The sequence below is a fragment of the Pseudochaenichthys georgianus genome, chromosome 23 (assembly GCF_902827115.2).
Source record: "Pseudochaenichthys georgianus chromosome 23, fPseGeo1.2, whole genome shotgun sequence".
Taxonomy (NCBI): Eukaryota; Metazoa; Chordata; class Actinopteri; order Perciformes; family Channichthyidae; genus Pseudochaenichthys; species Pseudochaenichthys georgianus.
This window is the reverse complement of record NC_047525.1, coordinates 22,440,227-22,458,247: the sequence shown is the minus strand read 5'-3', so window position 1 is coordinate 22,458,247 and position 18,021 is coordinate 22,440,227. Positions and strand designations below refer to the sequence as shown.

General features: G+C 41.2%; 1 protein-coding gene across 3 annotated transcripts; it reads left to right on the top strand.

The window, feature by feature from the left end:
• The first annotated feature begins 7,943 nt into the window (after window positions 1–7,943).
• On the top strand, window positions 7,944–17,690 carry pus7l (pseudouridine synthase 7 like). 3 transcript variants are annotated; one of them, XM_034075308.1, is made up of 10 exons: window positions 7,944–8,033; window positions 8,942–9,760; window positions 10,900–11,059; window positions 12,006–12,219; window positions 13,831–13,929; window positions 14,307–14,388; window positions 14,506–14,671; window positions 15,322–15,430; window positions 16,575–16,628; window positions 17,084–17,690. In XM_034075308.1, the coding sequence occupies exons 2-10, from the start codon at window positions 8,986–8,988 to the stop codon at window positions 17,450–17,452; spliced, it is 2,028 nt and encodes a 675-aa protein (XP_033931199.1). In that variant the 5' UTR covers window positions 7,944–8,033; window positions 8,942–8,985; the 3' UTR covers window positions 17,453–17,690. The 3 variants fall into 3 exon arrangements, with proteins under 3 accessions (XP_033931199.1, XP_033931200.1, XP_033931201.1); XM_034075309.1 differs by having other exon boundaries at window positions 7,959–8,102; XM_034075310.1 differs by having other exon boundaries at window positions 7,959–8,153.
• Window positions 17,691–18,021: the final 331 nt, after the last annotated feature.

Below are 18,021 nucleotides of genomic sequence, written 5' to 3'. Positions count from 1 at the left end.
AATTCTAAACTGCACTCAAGACCGGAAATCATCTGTTGTGTCTGCGTCTGGAACACTCCATCTCCTGTGAAGTAAAGGCAACAAGAATATAGGACATTGGAACAACGAAATTGCCATTACACAACTGTTCAGATGCTTAAATCAAGTTGGTTATTTAAAATATATTGTTTTCAATGCCATGAAAAGTCTTGAGTCAAGGGTTATGAGCGACGATTACCATTGATATACAGTGATATATTACTTTTGAAAAAGACAAAGGAGGAAGTGGAAGGAAAGGGTTATGAAAGACACAGACACTTTCTATGGCCAAGTTGCTTGTTTCTTTGCATCCATAAAACATCTTTACTGTGAGCTGTAATGTCACTGGTTTTGAAGAGGTGGGGCGCATTTAGAGTGTGTTGAAGAGAAACTCCCTTTGGGATTTTAGCCTTTGCAGACCATTAGCATGCACCAAAACCTATGCTACAGGAAAGGGAAATCCCCATAAAGCAGAATATGCAGCCATAAATGGGTCTTTACACTCACACATGGATTAGTGGACTCTTCAGTGCAGAGGCAGGAGTCTGGGGTGTTGTAGCCCCAATCCTGGTAGCCCTGGTCCAGCCCACAGCACTCTAACTAAGAAGGAATGACAAAAAGGCGGGTCACTGCAATTAACCAGAATATCAGCTTTATCTATGTTCAACTGGAAGACTTTTTGTGTTATCCAATATCATATGAAAAGCTTCACAACAAGTTAAAGGTCACCTATTATGCAAAATCCACTTTTTCTTTTATACATCAACATGTGTCCCCTCTGTGGAAAGAGACTCTGAAAGATTCAGAAAAAAGGATTCTCTCACTTTTTGTCCTGATCCATTTCTATAAAAACCTGTCTGAAAATGAACTGATCAGATTTTGGCCTCTTTATGATGTCATAACGATGTTTTGGGTTGAGTAACCATTAGCCAATCAGCAACCACCCCCCCCACCTTATCACCTGAATCTCCTCCTAGAGCACCATTGAGTTCTTTTTAACCAAATCTCTCTCAGAGGGGCGTGGGGAGGGGCTCCTTATTTTCATTCACTTTGGAAACAGGGCTGAAACAGAGGGGACTGTGACTTTACAGTTGCCATGCCCATGGAATTACTGTGATATAGCAGTACAGAGCTGTGGTATTATGGTACCTTGCTGTACATAAATTACAGTAATTACCTGTATTTTCACACTATTACTGTAGAAGTAATGCAACACAGTAGCCAGTAATTTACTGTAAATATAAAAATGTAAACATACGATAATATATTGTAAATTTGACTAGTTCACTGGGATTTTACCATGAATCAGCTCAATCAACAAAGAAAATGCCCATTTTAACTTTTTATTACTCCATTGAAGTGCAAAGTACATTTCATAGTGTCTTGGACATGTTGTTTTTACGGCCCCAACCTCTACTCCGCGGTAGTGGCTCGTGCTGAGACCCGCAACATGAAAGAATACACGCAATAACCGGTTATTGGTAATGAGCATTTATTGATAATCAGCCGTTTGCTCACACAAGCGAAACGGGAAACAAGAAGAGGTCTGGAGTGGCCAAAAGGAACAAACAGAAGGAGGGAACCCGAGCCAGCCACACCACGGGCCGTAGGACCCAGAGCTCTCCCCCCCAACCAGAATTCAATTATAAACCCAATGGGAAACAAAATAAAGCCGAAAACTGGACTACCAGGGGCCTATGCTACGAAGCTGGTTCAACCTAACCTGGATATGTTTGAGTTAGCCGGTTGGCCTAATCCAAAACATACGCGCTCTCGCTAAACTGTACTACGACGCTGGTTATCAAGTGGATCGCTCAAGCCAGCCGTGTCCTATCTAGTTAGGTGCGCGTTCACATGAAAGGGGTGGTATTTGGAGCATTCGACCAATCACAACCATGGAGAAGCGCACTGACAGCGCAGCGTCATACTTCCTGAATGAAAAGTGAACTTTAATACTAGACAAAAATGAAGAAGTTAAACTTTAAACATCCATGACTTAAACACTTTATCCAGGATAAAAGCCACATAGCTGCACCTGCAAGGTGAATACAGCTGGTAACAGAACAAGTGTTTGAATGCGTACATTAACAGGTTTATGATATCACTGCACCGTCTAAAACACGATCTGACTTCAATTACATTTGTCTCGAGTGTTTCGTCAACTTATGTGTTGCTTAAAATAATACTTCTGCATACAGTATGTGACACTGTGAGTGTTGCACGGCCAGATACGGCTCAGCTGACTCAGATAATAAAATATATGATACATTATGAAGTGATATGCCGCGGACTGTACTTAATGTACTCTGATCCGGTTACTTATGTTGTGGCCGATATTTAAGTAAGCTTTCTTAACGCTAATGTTATAATAGTCAGATTGCTCTGAAGATGGGAGGTGATATTCTATTAATGTTCACGTTCACACAGTCGGTGATTTTTGCCGGCCGTCTTTCCTGCGACGGCAGCTTTTCTGTATTTCCTTTCTCCTGTAATATGACTTGATCGCTTTAAACTCCGCACACTGAGCTCTGATTGGTCAGCAGGCGGTGCTTTCACTGAGTTGAGCTCTTAGCCTGCAACCTAACCTGGTCCCGACCAGGTTAGCTGCTTAGCATATATTACCATGGAGATCTAGCCTGCTAAAAAGAGAACCAGCTTCGTAGGACCGGAAAGCTGGAGTTTTCCCTGAATTTAGCCGGCTAAGCGAAAATCCTGCTTCGCAGTATACCCCCCTGGTCCTCCAGGCTAAACATAAACACATCTGCAAAAATATGGCCGACAGCTCAGAATGGCAAAGAGGTATTCTAAGGAGAGTGTCTCCCGGCATTAGGATAGGCGAGACATCCTTCTCCTCCAGCTTCTCTTTATATACACACGGCTGAGTGGAATTTGGAACACCTGGGCAGAGGTGGAGCCAGGGGCAGACCAGGTGCACCACTCTAAGGCCCAATCCCAAACCACTCCCTCGACCCTACCCCTCCGTGATGGAGTGAACTCCGTCTGTAGCCACACTCGCAGCTCAACGAGGCTCCCTCCTGTCAGATGGAGGGAGTAAATACAGCAGCAAGCTTTGGGACGGCCTCCCCTCTCTCCGGCAGAAACAGGAAATGCCATAACTATATGTAACAACGGTTTCAAAGCAGCATCTCTTAGACAAAAAGTTTAAATGAATAACTCAAATAAAACTCCAAACATCTTTCATTGTGTTTCAAAGCTCTTTTAGTTTTAAACCTGATGTTTATAAGCTTCTTAGTTTTTTGCAACGGTCTGTAAATATACACAACTTTATAATAAAATGCACACATTTACCTTTTCTAGACTAAACACAGGTATGATCCTAAGTTAAAAACATATGAGGTTATCATGAGGTTGTTAACATCGCAATTTATCAGTGGATGTTTGCTGGAACTACTTGTAAACAGCGTGTTTCCTGACGGACACACACAGCGTGACTCCGGTCAGGTAGAGACCGGTCTCAAGTCTGCACCGCTGCAGACTCGCTGTTTGAGGGCTTGATAGCCCACACCCCCTCCACACTCGTTGCTTTGGAACAGCCCTCAATATGGCGGACCCTCCGCGTGAACGCGCAAACGGAGGGGTAGGGTGTAGGGGTAGGGTGTAGGGGGCGGTTTGGGAATGGGCCTCAATCAAGAATTTTTCTGAAGAATGTGCTGACATGGGGGTTTAAATTGCCATGCCTCTTTTTGGCTTTCGAGCCCGTCTCAGGATTAATGCCCAGGAAGCACCTGAAAACAATAAGCCAAGACAACAATTTCAATTTTACATAGATTTATATGTTGCATTGTTTATTTTAAGGCACATGCAGCGGTGAACCCTTTCAATTTAAGTGAAACCTGCACCAAAGAAAGACATTTGTATTTAAAGTCAAGCAAGAGCGATAAAAGCAAGAAAATCACCTAATTTGTTGTGTTATCACAGAGGATAATAATAATAATACATTTTATTTCGAGGCGCCTTTCAGGACACCCAAGGTCGCCTTACAGTGCATTTAAAAGTTAAAACAGCTAAAACAAAAACGGAACACAATTGAATCGAACCGACAAGGCAATATAGCAGCGTAAAAGCATAAAACAGGCAAGACAAGAGTGTGGATGGTCTGAATACAGTATTTTACTGTTAAATAATACAGTAACATGTTGTGAAATCCTGGTAATCATTGATCCTGTACATTCACAGTAATTAACTGTGCCTGCATTGATTTCACTGTGAAATTCAAAATTACAGTATTATATTGTGAACATTACAGATAAAGACTGTAAAGTGGTAAAACAGTAATTTATTGTAAAATATTACAGCTAAATATTGTGAAATCATGGTAATATTTTACAGTGTACTTACAAATATATGTACAGAACTGAAGTCCTTTATATCATCCTCACTCCCATTATTCAGCGGAAGCAAACTGAGGAGCTCCATAGTCTTCAACCGACTGGACAACAAAACAAAGCAATATATATAAATTAGACAACTCGCAATTTCAATTACACTATTATTTATGTTTTGGGCCATTATAGTGCATTTTCACCTGTCTGCCACCATAGTTTTTACCCTCTACTGCTATAGAGAGGCGAAGTCCCTCCCTTTCCGGGGGAGCTCCATGGGACATTATTTCGGAAAAATTATGTATTTAAGTCCGTTTGAATTGTGCCACGAATTACACATGTTTGTCAATTTATAAGATAATTTTGCAAGTCAAATTTTTTTAAATGTGTCGTAAAACTGTGAAGTAACACTTTTTGTTGTGTGAAACCGCTCAATGGACTACATCTCCCGTCACGCACCACACACCAAGACGGCCGTCCCGTTGGCACATTTCACTTCTTTCTTTCAGAATGAGGCGGAAAGTATTAAAAGAGATGAAAATCACTGCAAGTCTGGGCGTGTTGAGAGCTGTGCATACACACAAGGGGAGTTAGTCGGTTCCGTGAGAGCCAGCATGCGGTACCGGGATTCTGGGATTTGTAGTCTTTCTAGTTGCGTATTTTTCATAGTCTTATATTTCAACAGTTTTACGACAAACTGTGACTTTTTTGACACGGACATTATTTTTTAAGATTGACAAACATCATATGTGTTATTCGTGGCACAATTCAAACGGGATCGAAAGATACGTTTACTCTCCCCATTGACTACAATACATAATTTTTCCGAAATAAGGTCCCATGGGTCGGAAGTAGATGGGGCGGCACTTTGCCTCTATCTCTGTCTATATATTATGTGGTAGCACAGAGACTTAATATGAAATCATATCTAGAGAATTTCCTATTTTGTTATATGGTTTTGATGCAGCATGCTACCTAATATCCATATATAGTCAGTTTTGCACTGGGTTTTAAAGAAAGATCACTAAAAGCCAAAACATTTCAAAGTAATCTTTGTAATACCCATGATCGCAGAGCCAGTCCTTCAATTCCGAAAACCACGCTAACCAAACTGCCCAGGTACATTCCAACTGCAGACTGAGAAACACACACACACACACACACACACACACACACACACACACACACACACACACACACACACACACACACACACACACCCACACACACACAACACACACACACACACACACACACACACACACACACACACACACACACACACACACACACACACACACACACACACACACACACACACACACACACACACACACACACACACACACACACACACACGTGTATTACTTCTACTTCCAATGACAATACAAACTTGTATTTTTCTTTACCCACCACTATAAGTGCCCATTTCTTCATTGTGCAGGCCCCATACAAACCAAAAATGGCAAAGATCAGATAAAGGATGGTCAGAGAATATATAAAATGAATGACTTCACGGTCTGTCTGTGGAGAAAACAAGCACAAACACATTGAGCAACTTGTCCTGTGTCGTCATGCATTCAAGCAGCGATACTCTCTGGATTGTTGCCTTTAGTAATTTCTAACGGTAAAGTTTGTAATTTTTTCAAAAAAATGTCAAACTCAAAGAATCCTTGAAATCTATTATATCTATCCATATAGTTAATATGTGTTACCTTCTTATCTTGAAGGGATCTGTGCATTGTCAGACTGTTGAATGTTAACAGCAGGACACTAACAATCTGCAACGGCAGAAACACAATCCATTAAATGACTTTCTAGTAGCATCAGCTGGTGTAATATTGTCCTGAAATTACTGTAATAATGCCTGAAAATGTATTACATTTGGGCTTAAACATGACATATGGAATTGTTCAATTGATTTGAAATAAACGACTTGATTTAAGCTTCTGATAACAGTAACATTTTACCAAATAGTTTGCTCTTATAAACCATAAGAGCCCCTGGTTTTAGTTGACACTGAACAAATGAAAACCACTTACCACATTCAAACTGATGACACAGATGAAACTCCATTTCAACCACGCGTTCACTCTCCTCATTTTGTTGCTGTTAATGGCCAATATACTGTATGTAGCCTAAAGTTCTATAACTCCACAGTATAGGCTTCACAGAGATGTAAGCTTTAGTGGTCAAGTTACCACAGCACTGTTGTTTTTGATCACAGGCTGAGAGGGGGAGGCAGGCCCTCCCCATCTAAGGGGCGGGACATCTCTAAGCGGTTGACCAATCACAACAGAGTCGGACAGCTAACCAATCAGAGCAGACTGGGATCTGGTTTCAGACAGAGGGTGACAAGAGATGCTGCAGCACAGGCAGTATGAGAAAGACCTTTTTGAACAAAAAAGCATGGAGACATGTCACAGTAAAGGCACAAAATATGAAACCGAAAAATTAGCATAATAGGGCCCCAAGCAGTAAAGAAAGTAATACAAATGAATCACACCTTTATCAGATGCATCATTACAACGATAATGCATCAACAACTACTGTACAGTATGATTCTGAAATGGTCCATACTACAGTATTTTTATTTCAACTTATTTTAACAGGAAACGGACCCTCTCTTCTGAGAAACACTCTTACCATTCTTCCATTCCACTCACAACTCACATACCACAATAAATTAGTCTCTTTTGGGTATCTGTGATCACTAATGTCTTACTTACAGTAGTCAAATGTTACGGAATGAGGTATATATGGAAAAATACACATCAAATGCATAATATCTGTCTTTAACACAAAGGAAAATATAAGTAATGACATATTTGTTTCAAAAAGTGACATTTCCTTTCTTCCTTACCCAACATCAGCCAGAAGATGTGGATACATTGTACACTAGGAAGCATATTACAAATTCAGGAGATCAGGAACTGTGTACGAGTGCTGTTTCCTGCCCTCAAGTTTCAAATTGTTTTCACAATCAACTAGACAACTATTTGATGCAGTACATGATGGTAAGACATGAGACAAAATGTAAGTGCTGTAACACAAACAACTTATTATTGTAAGTGGTGTTGAACACTAAGCGGGTTAAAGTATGTGAAATATCCATTACCAGTAAATCATACACAAATAAGTGTTTACCCCTTTGTGTAATTTCAGTTCCTATCTGCAGTCTTGTAGTTTTGCTAAGAGCATAGTAAAATAGTAATCCAACATCATTTAAATTATTAGGTAAATAACCACAAAATTATAATTTAGATTTTCTTAAGAGCGCACACATGTGTTATGCTCATTTAGTAACATTGTAGTCGATTTTGTGGCGTGTCCTGAACAATTACAACATTATGGAACCACTATTAAAAATAAGAAAGCAATCAAAACCAAATGTGTATTTTGGTAAAAAGTTTGACTTGAAATGTTTCCTTTTGTTTTTAATCACAATTTTCTTTATATTTATTTTATTTTCTTTACATTTTTTACTCTGTATTTGTAGAATACTTGTGTAAAAAGGTAAGCTACAAATACAGTCGATGGTCCTGAACCACAGTGTGCCTACGGTCCCTTTAAGAAACGTCACATGACGGTCACATGACGCGGAAGTACACCGAATTGTTTCGGCGGTGTTGTGTTTACATCAACAGCTCCTCGTTTACATACCGCGTGCAGGTTAGTGTAGTAAACAAACAGCTATCATTCATCTTGTACGATACATGTTTATGTCCGTTTTAAAGACAGGTAGGTGCTCTGCTTCCTTTGTTGTAGCAGGTCACGTTACAGCTCTCAGAGGTAGGGTTTGTTTGTAGGAAAATAGGGTTATTACTGTAAATTGGCTGGCTGTTTTGCATGTATAAACGAGGTTTAAGCAGAAATAAAGCATATATGTTATCTTTTTAAACACCTGACAGCTTTAATAAGGCAGGGTTATATTCATATTATTATCTGCTCCGGTCTAATGCGTTTCAGCCTTATATGTATCATATTCATTTACAAGATTCTCATTACGTTGTGTGTGTTTTGTATATATTTTTACTTTCTCTTCTTAATTCTACATCAATAACTAGATTATTGGAATCCTCCGAGTATGTTGCACACTTCCCTGTTTAAAATCTACACAGCTCTCCACTTTAATATTGTATTTTTTGTATATTCCGAAATGATATTTATCTTTGTTTTTTGTACGCTAAATCGTTTTTTAAGATGTTTCCTTTTTATTATAGTTCTTTTTTTGCTCTTCTTGTTACGACTTAGTTCCTCGTACTGTGTTATGTATATACTAAATTCAATTATTTGTATGTGTAAACCTAATGGGTTGATTCTAAAAGCAACAGAAGTCAAACCAGGACTAAATAAGACAAGAATGAAAAGAAAGTCAAATTAAAGCCAATTTAAAAAGCGTTGGTCCTCTCTCAAGGCTTTCTCTCTATTTTTTGTATACATTTGTAGATTCTCTTCTAAATCCACTCATTCAAATGTATCTTAAGTACATCTCACGCACTGTAAAATAGCCTTAAGTGTATCTCTTTTGCCCTTGTCTGTAACAGCTTAATAATTGTGTTTATCTTTGTCCTTTTCAGTAACGAAATAACTGAAGACGGCACAGTTTTTGGATGAAGTGACCATGAAGCAGGACAGTGATGCCACGACCGTCCCTGCGTGCTTCATATCAAACCATGAAGGCTTTCTCGGAAGCATCAAAAACTTTATCAAAGACTTTGTGGTGACTGAGATAGACACAAGTGGGCAGCGTGTTAACACATCCACACACACACCGGACAGTGCCTCCTCAGATGAGAACAATGAAACCGGTGCAGAATGTAAGTGGAATAATCACTCCTCACAGGACAATGACGTCGCGGCTGATTGTGGGCTCGATGTCACCATTCCTAGCCCGGGGAGTTTTGATTTAAGTGTGATTTTAGGCCAGTCGGTGAGTGAGGAGCTGGAGCAGTTTGTGTTGACTCTCAAAGAGAAGCCAACCAAGCAGGAGCTGTCCTTGGGATCCTTCACGGACAAACACCACAGAGCTAACGTGCACCGGGCCGTCCGACACCGCTTCCCCTTCCTCATGACCGTCACCATCCAGCCCGAGATCAGAGTGAGGGAAGACCCCGACTACAGAGAGCTCTCCCAGCTGGTCACCGAGGACGAGGCGGAGGACTTCTTCAGGTTCATAGACGCCAAAGTGCGAGGCTCGTCTTATACGTTCGGACCCGACGACGATAAGGACCACAGGACGGTGGTGCACCACTTCCTGAGCCGGAGGTTCGGCAAACTGGTGGAGACAAAGAGCTTCACCGACCAGGGGACGACGGCCATCTCCGTGAGGCTGAGAGAGCAAGGGAGGCCGAAGAAGAGGAGCGCAGAGGAACGGAAAGAAGAAGAAGTCTACACTGGTATGGTGTCGAAACACTTTTACATTTTGATCATGACTTCAATCAGGAAATATGTTGCAAATGCCTTTTTTGACCATTAACATTTCAGCAATCATAAAACACTGAGATAATTTCATTTCCTTTTTATTTGTTCCGTTCGTGGCGTGCACAACTTAATGCATAACAATTATTTACAAAACATGTCTCTATAAACAAACCATACCTGAAAAGGAGCAGGGAGAAGAACATAATCTTATATTACCTGCCCCTTTCTCAACAAAATAAATCAATAGACATAGATGGTATGTCCTTCCTATTCCATCATAACAGTATTGTGGGAGGCGTGTGGCGCAGTGGATAGAGCCATCAGATGGTCACAGGTTCAAACCCCGCCGCAGTCAGTATGGGCAAGACACTACACCCGAAAGTGCTCCTGTGGGGATTGTCCACAGTATTGAGTATGTAATTCGCTTTGGATAAAAGCGTCTAACATGTAATGTAAAATAAGAGAAACACAACAAAATACTTAGTTCCCACTTGACAGTTAACGGAAAGAAACAAAACATCACATGTAGAATCAGCAAACATGCATTTAATCTGCAATGTTGGCCTTGTTGTTTAAAAAAAGCACTCCAGCAGTATTATACTATGTCACATCAAGTGGCATTTTGTTGATGTTTGTGAATCAACAATAAATGGCTAATAAAAGAAAAACAAGTACAGTACAAATAGGAATTCGTTTCTATTACAGGAGTCAGTTGACCCTCACAAGATGACTCGCACAGCAACTGATATCTTAAAATAGCTTTTGGTCAAATATGGTCTCACCGAATGAAGGTCCAGTCAAACAATGTACTAAGTCAGTGTTCTTCATAGTACAAATAACACAAAACACTTGCAATTGAAATGGAAACATCCTTGTCGTGTGTGTGTGTGTGTGTGTGTGTGTGTGTGTGTGTGTGTGTGTGTGTGTGTGTGTGTGTGTGTGTGTGTGTGTGTGTGTGTGTGTGTGTGTGTGTGTGTGTGTGTGTGTGTGTGTGTGTGTGTGTGTGTGTGTGTGTGTGTGTGTGTGTGTGTGTGTGTGTGTGTGTGTGTGTGTGTGTGTGTGTGTGTGTGTGTGTGTGTGTGTGTGTGTGTTGTGTGTGTGTCCTCTCTTTCAGGGTTCACTCTGCGAAAGGAGAACCTGGAGACTCTGGAGGCGATCAGCTACATGGCAGCGTCCCTCGGGGTCCTCCCGTCAGACTTCACCTACGCTGGGATCAAAGACAAGAGAGCCATCACCTTCCAGTCCATGGTGGTCAAGAAGGTCTCAACTCAGAGGTACAGCTGCGGTTCTGTGAGGGATTTGTTTGGTTTGGGAATCATATTAACCTGTTTTAAAGCTGGGTACACACCAAGCTACCACCATTTTTACTCCATCAATCTTTAAATAGCACAAAAGGGGACATTAAGTGCTTCAAACACCAACTCCCCTCGCAATCAGCATTACTAGATTCACTTAACACCTATTTTAAAATCCGAACAGCCCACTTCCAAACTTTAATATTCTGTATCTTTTAAATATTATTGCTTTACTTAGTTTATTGTATATGTATTCAATATTTATCTTTATTTTTGTTATGTCATCGTTTTTTTGAGATGTTTCCTTTTTATGTAGTTCTGGTTTTTGCTCATTTTGTACTTTTGTTAGCAACAGTACTGTCGGAGCCATGATCACTATTGATTGGTCGGCTTGGGTCACATGGGTATGGGTGGCACTAATGATAACCCTGTTCACCTGTGTGAGGTGTGGGTGTGCGGAAGAGAGGGTGACACGGGCCGTTGTACTTTTTTGTTGACCGCAAGATTACAATTGCTTTGATTATAACAGTGTATATTATAAAAATATAAAAAAAGGTTTGAAATGAAATATGTCTGAGAACCGAGTTGTTTCATTAAACTACCATACTACGAAACATACAACAGCAAACCGGCCCGGCCTCAGCCTCTCAGCGACTTAGGTTGTTTCCTGCTGTCGACACAAGTATATATAGTATTCCCGCATACTGTGTTAATGTGCTTACCAAATTATTTGTATGTGTTAACCTACTTGGCAACAAACCTGATTCTGATTCAACCAAAAGTGAACACAGGACTAAATGAAGCAAACTGTCAAATACAAAAAAAGAGGGTCTTAAGTTGGCCCATGAACAATCTCAGGTCTTCTTAACTTCAAAGCCTCTCAATGAATATCATAAATCCACTTCCCGATGCTACTCCCCACCAGGTTGAAGGAGAAGACGGCGGAGTTTGAGAGGAGGGGGATGTGTGTGACCCAGATCCGCTCCGTCAGCGAGCCGCTCAGACTGGGGCGGCTGCAGGGGAACCACTTCGACCTGGTGGTGCGCGACCTGAGGCCCCACGGGGACACACACTCCTCCGCTGCAGACACACACACTCGCCTGGCTGCGCTGGTAAAGGAGGCTGTGGAGAACGTAAAGGTGGCGAACCATTGTTTGTGTTGTTTATGTTTTTTCGTTGGTTTGTTTACATGGTCGACCTATCCTACTTTCAGGCCCAGTCGGCACCGCAGACACACTAATCGCTGTTCATTGTTTTTTAATGTGATTTGTGGAAAAAGTACGAGAAATTTTACCAACTTTACCCTTAAACGGCTGAGACCTGAAGCCTGCACTACGAATCCAGTTCAACATACCCTGGATATGTTCGAGTTACCCGGCTTAACTAATCCAAAACAAATGCGCTCTCGCTAAGCGGTCCTACGACGCTGGTTATCAACTCGGTAACTCAAGCCAGGGTTTCTCTGTCCGGCTGAGAGCGCGTTCACATGGAAGGGGCGGGGCTAGCAACATTTGAATACAGCTGGTAAAGAAAAAGTGTTTGAATGCGTACATTAACACGTACACGAGTGGATCTGACTTTAATTACATTTGACTTGATTGTTTCGTCAACTTAATGTGTTGCTTAAAATAATACTTCTGCATCCAGTATGTGACACTGTGAGTGTTGCACGGCCAGATACGGCTCAGCTGACTCAGATAAGGAAACATATGATACATTATGAAGTGATATGAATGATAATGGGACACATCGACGTCCGCACTCACAGTGCCCCGGACTGTAGGCAACGTAATGTTACTTTGATCCGGTTACTTATGTTGTGGCAGATATTTAAGTAAGCTTTCTTAACATAATAGTATAATAGTTATAATAGTCCGATTGCTCTGAAGATGGGAGGTGATGTTCTATTCATTTTCACATTCACACAGTCGGTGCAGTTTAAACTGCCGTCTTTCCTGTAACGGCAGTTTAAACTGCATTTCCTCCGCACACTGAGCTCTGATTGGTCAGCAGGCGTTGATCTCTTATCCTGGAACCTATCCTGCTTCGGAGCACAGACTAGGTTCCAGGATAAGTCACCATGGAGATCTAGCCCGCTAAGAACTGAACCAGCTTTGTAGTACCGGAAATCCCAGAAGTTATCTTGCTAAACAAAAATCCTGCTTCGTAGTATACCCCCCAGGCTAGCCATTCAGCATAAGTTACCATGGAGATCGAGCACGCTAAGAAGTGAACCAGCGTCGTAGGACCGGAAACCCAGACTTTCCCCTGAAGTTAGCTCGCGAAGCGAAAATCCGGCTTCTCTGTTGTTTCTGTATCGAAGTCAAAGTCAACTTTATTGTCAATCTTTCAGTTTGTGTTTACAGACAGAGAGATCGAAATACCGTTTCCCACAATCCCGAATACAAAGATATGTAAAAATATGTATACAAATATTTATATCCTATATATACACAATCGACAGACACATTTATACATATGCAAACATTAAAACGTAAATAAAAGCACAACAGTCAATATATACAAAATAACAGTCACTTCAATATCTTTGGGATCACTCCTGCTATTCAGTAAAACTTTAATTATCCGCACGATTTTTTTAAAATAACTTCAATTAATATATGTAGAGCACCTTTTCTTCATTTACTTCAAACCATTCAAGTTCGAGTGAAACCAATCGGAGCTCAGAGTAGTGTCCTGCCTTTCCTGTTCCCAAGTTGTGTGTTAACGTATAATGTTTCTCTTGGCAGGCCAGAGGTTTTGTCAACTACTACGGCCCGCAGAGGTTTGGCAGCGTGAAGAGCGTCCAGTCGGACCGGGTCGGGCTGGCTCTACTCAAAGAGGACATGGTAAGTGATGCAGAGCATGATGATGTCCACACCTGATGTTATCGGCTATCATGCCCTGTCAGTTAATCGTGTGTGTGTGTGTGTGTGTGTGTGTGTGTGTGTGTGTGTGTGTGTGTGTGTGTGTGTGTGTGTGTGTGTGTGTGTGTGTGTGTGTGTGTGTGTGTGTGTGTGTGTGTGTGTGTGTGTGTGTGTGTGTGTGTGTGTGTGTGTGTGTGTGTGTGTGTGTGTGTGTGTGTGTGTGTGTGTGTGTGTGTGTGTGTGTGTGTGTGTGTGTGTGTGTGTGTGTGTGTGTGTGTGTGTGTGTGTGTGTGTGTGTGTGTGTGTGTGTGTGTGTGTGTGTGTGTGTGTGTGTGTGTGTGTGTGTGTGTGTGTGTCAGGTGAGTGCTGTGCGTCTCTTCTTCACTCCAGAAGACCTCAGTGATCCAGTGAACAACGCCAAGAGACACTTCATTCAAACAGGTGAGAGCTGAGACAATACTGGGTTTTTTTGAGAACAACTAACGAATGACCTTTTCAGGAATTCCACATACTTTAACTGTTTCCCTTTCTCTCGTCTTGCCGGCTTCTCCCTGCCAGATAACGCTAAGGAGTCTTTGGCGCTGATGCCGCTGTCGAAGGCCAGGGAGCGGCTGATGCTCCGGGCCATGAACCGCTACGGGACCGGGCCGGATGGATGTACCCAGGGCTGGCTGAGCCTGCCCCACAGCATGAGGGTGTTCTACCCCCACGCCTACTGCAGCAGGTCAGAGCCCAGGGCACACCGTTAGCTCCACTGCACACACCGGGAGGCATTTCAAGAAAAAACCCCAAACAATTTGTTTTCATCAAAAACAAATTAAGTATTTTACTGGTAACTGTATTCTGTGTGATATCAATGTTCTGTGACATTTCTATGTGAAGCACTTTGGACTGCACTTGTTTTATAAAAGGTGCTATACAAATAAAGATTATTATTATATTATTATTATCTAATAAATATTCAGTTTGCTGCAAAACATTTTATATATTTTATATGTGAAACTATATTTTGTATCAAGGGAGCTGGAAAATGACGTGTCCAAGCATAAAACACAATATAAACGCATATTCTTGTATATAAATACACTGTTTTTATTGTTAAACACAATATTTTATATGAAAATATGACATCATCATAGACAAAAATAATGTATAGTGAATTATTGTCCTTTGTTTGACTTTACACGAATTGATTAAGGAGATGTCATTACTGTTTTCCATTTGACTGTACAGCAGACTGAATAATGGATGCTTAGAGCTTTGAAGGGGCTGGAAATACCTTTTTGGAGATAATCTGTTTAGGGAAATTGAAGCCAGCTACCAGTGCTTTAATTGTTAAAGAGTGATGATTGTTGTGATCTATCTGTTTCCCAGAGTGTGGAACGAGGCGGTGGCTCACAGGCTGAGCACTCTGGGCCACAGAGCCCGGAGAGGAGACCTGGTGTGGCTGCAGGAGGACTCCGCCGAGAGCAGCCTGCCTCAGGTACCAGAGGGTTATAGGGTGGTAACACGTGTTGAATGAGGATACAGAGTATTGAGTATGCAGTGTGTAATGCAGCCATATGCTGTACTAATGGAGCAAACACTGCTTTCAGCTGGACTAAGTACAGTATGTGACGACACAAGCCTGACTTAAGCCTTAGATATACAGTATATCAAATCAAACTGCTCAAATGTCTGTATTCAAATGAGTGTTTATTAAAGGGGAACTATGCCCATTTCCAAAATATATATGTTACTTCCAAGACAGTCAAGATATTAAATAAATGTCAAGCTTGAATTTGTAAGGCTTCACAGACAGTGAATGGGAAATATGATGACAGTGAGGGCACCGTTTTCTAGAAAGTGTACTTATAGAGAACTGCAGTGACGCGTGCTAAAACCCGGATGTAAACTCCTTCCGGTTCCCTCGACAAAAACGCAATGCAATTTCTCCATACTGTAGGACTTTGGAAAATAGCTGGAAATCAGGTCTGTGGTTGAGACACATTTAAGAGACGGGTCACGTTTTGTTCAGCCGGATAATCTCCACATGTCTATCCTACTTTTATAATTTTATAATCATAAATCTAGTCGCCAGAAACAAAATGCTAACGTTATGCTGTAAAGGAACCACAGCAGGGTCGCTGCTTCAACGTCACGCCAACTTCAGATCCATATTCAAACATACAGATTCTAAATAGAACAAGTCGAAGTGTTTGTTTTAACAGTCTGCAGGAGGCAGGGACTTGCTTTCAAGCAGAACAGGGCGGGAGTGTTTACGGGTTCGGTGTAATGACGTACAACGGCCTCGACAACTTCTGTAGTCCTATTCAGCCACTTGGTAACAACCATCGTTTTTCAGACACGTCAACTCATGACATTCAGAAATCACCTGCTGATGGATTTAATGTCTTGGAACAAAAGTGATCCGTCTCTTATGTGTCTCAACCACAGACCTTATTTCCAGCTATTTTCCAAAACCCTACGGAGAGATCACACTGCTTTTTTGCTAACTTACTTCCGGGTTTTAGGACGCGTCACTGTGGCACTCTATTAATTGTAGGAACTCTTAATGTTAGGACATCTTATCAAGTTTTGCAAAAGCCATGTCCGTGCTTTTAAACTTTCCTTTTTAACTTTTTCAGATCCATGTGGTGACGGACCAAGAGGAGCAAGAAGAAGTGTACACATTGGGACATGTATGTGCTTTTGGGAAATACTTTGACATGAATTTCTCCTTTTTCTACTTTTCTCGCAACTTTTGCTGTTTAGGTTTCAAGGCTTGATTGTCATTTGGACATTAGCTACAGTGTAGATATGGTGATGAAAAACGTACAGGTCACAGGCTGCTCCAACAGTTTAACATATAGGACATAGAACAAATAAGATAAGATAAGATTGAAAAGCAGGACAGCACAGATTCACACAGATTAATACAAATTAAGGATAAAATCAAAGATAACGATTTTTTTTTTATAAATAACTATAAAATACGAAATGAATTATTTACATATTTGGTCATGTGTACATATTATTTACATGTGTGTGTGAAAACAGTATGTATTTTATGTCCATTAATATAGAATAAAATAGTGACAATGTTTTGAGGTGTAAAGAAGTAAATACAAATAAAATATTATTATTATCCTTTCAGGTGTTGATGCCGATGCCTGGAAACACAGTGAAGTATCCAGAAAACGCCATGGGGGCCTGGTATCAGGAGAGGCTGTCTCGAGACGGGCTGGACGGCTGTCGCTTCAGAGTCAGCAACCTCAAACTAAACCTGCCCGGCTGCCACCGCCCCCTGCTGGCCTCGCCACGCAACCTCAGCTACCAGCTCCAGAGAGCGGGCTGTGGGGAGGTGGGGGAGGAGGAGTCGACAGGGAACAGCAGTAGAAACAGTGACCGGCAGCTCAACGGCACTACGGCAGAGGGGAAGCTAACTCTCACTTTAAACTTCGACCTGGACTCCTCCTGCTACGCCACCATCTGCCTCAGAGAGATCATGAAGTGTGATCCCTAGAGGTCACTTGTATTTCTACACATTTGCGGAAGTTTCTTTGTTTTTATTTTTTTGTAAACCCTCATTGTGATACGTTATTAGTAGCCTTATTTCTTTCGTTGTTAAGGTAACACATAAGTCTGTGTTTATAAAAAGAAAAAAAATGCATAATGTGCAATTGATAAAACACATGAACAACTATAAATGTAAAACCGTGTTAACCGTATTTGTGTTTTGTGCCATGAATAAAACTTTTAGAGAAAAAAATTGTTTACTTTTTTTCCATAACTTTTTTCCACGCTTTTATTTTCAAATGTTAAAGAGGCTCTATTATGTTTGTGTTTAGACTTTTCCCTTTTCTGTACTGTGTTATAGGTTTGTGTGCATGTAAATGGTCTGCAAAGGCTAACATCCCTGTGTTTCCTTCTATTGGCTAGCGCTCTGACACATTTCAGGTGATAGGCTAAGGGGCGGGACATCACACAAGATCCCGCCAGCTAACCAATCAGAGCAGACTGGGCTCTGGTTTCAGACAGAGGGTGAAAAGAGGTGCTATGACACATGCTTTTAGAAATAAATGTGTGCTTGTG

Excerpts from the sequence above, each read along its gene's own strand:
- pus7l (XM_034075308.1), top strand. The coding sequence starts at position 8,986 with ATGAAGCAGGACAGTGATGCCACGACCGTCCCTGCGTGCTTCATATCA. Across the intron at positions 14,389-14,505 it reads GAGACACTTCATTCAAACAG|ATAACGCTAAGGAGTCTTTG; the intron begins GTGAGAGCTGAG and ends TCTCCCTGCCAG. Across the intron at positions 16,629-17,083 it reads AAGTGTACACATTGGGACAT|GTGTTGATGCCGATGCCTGG; the intron begins GTATGTGCTTTT and ends TTATCCTTTCAG.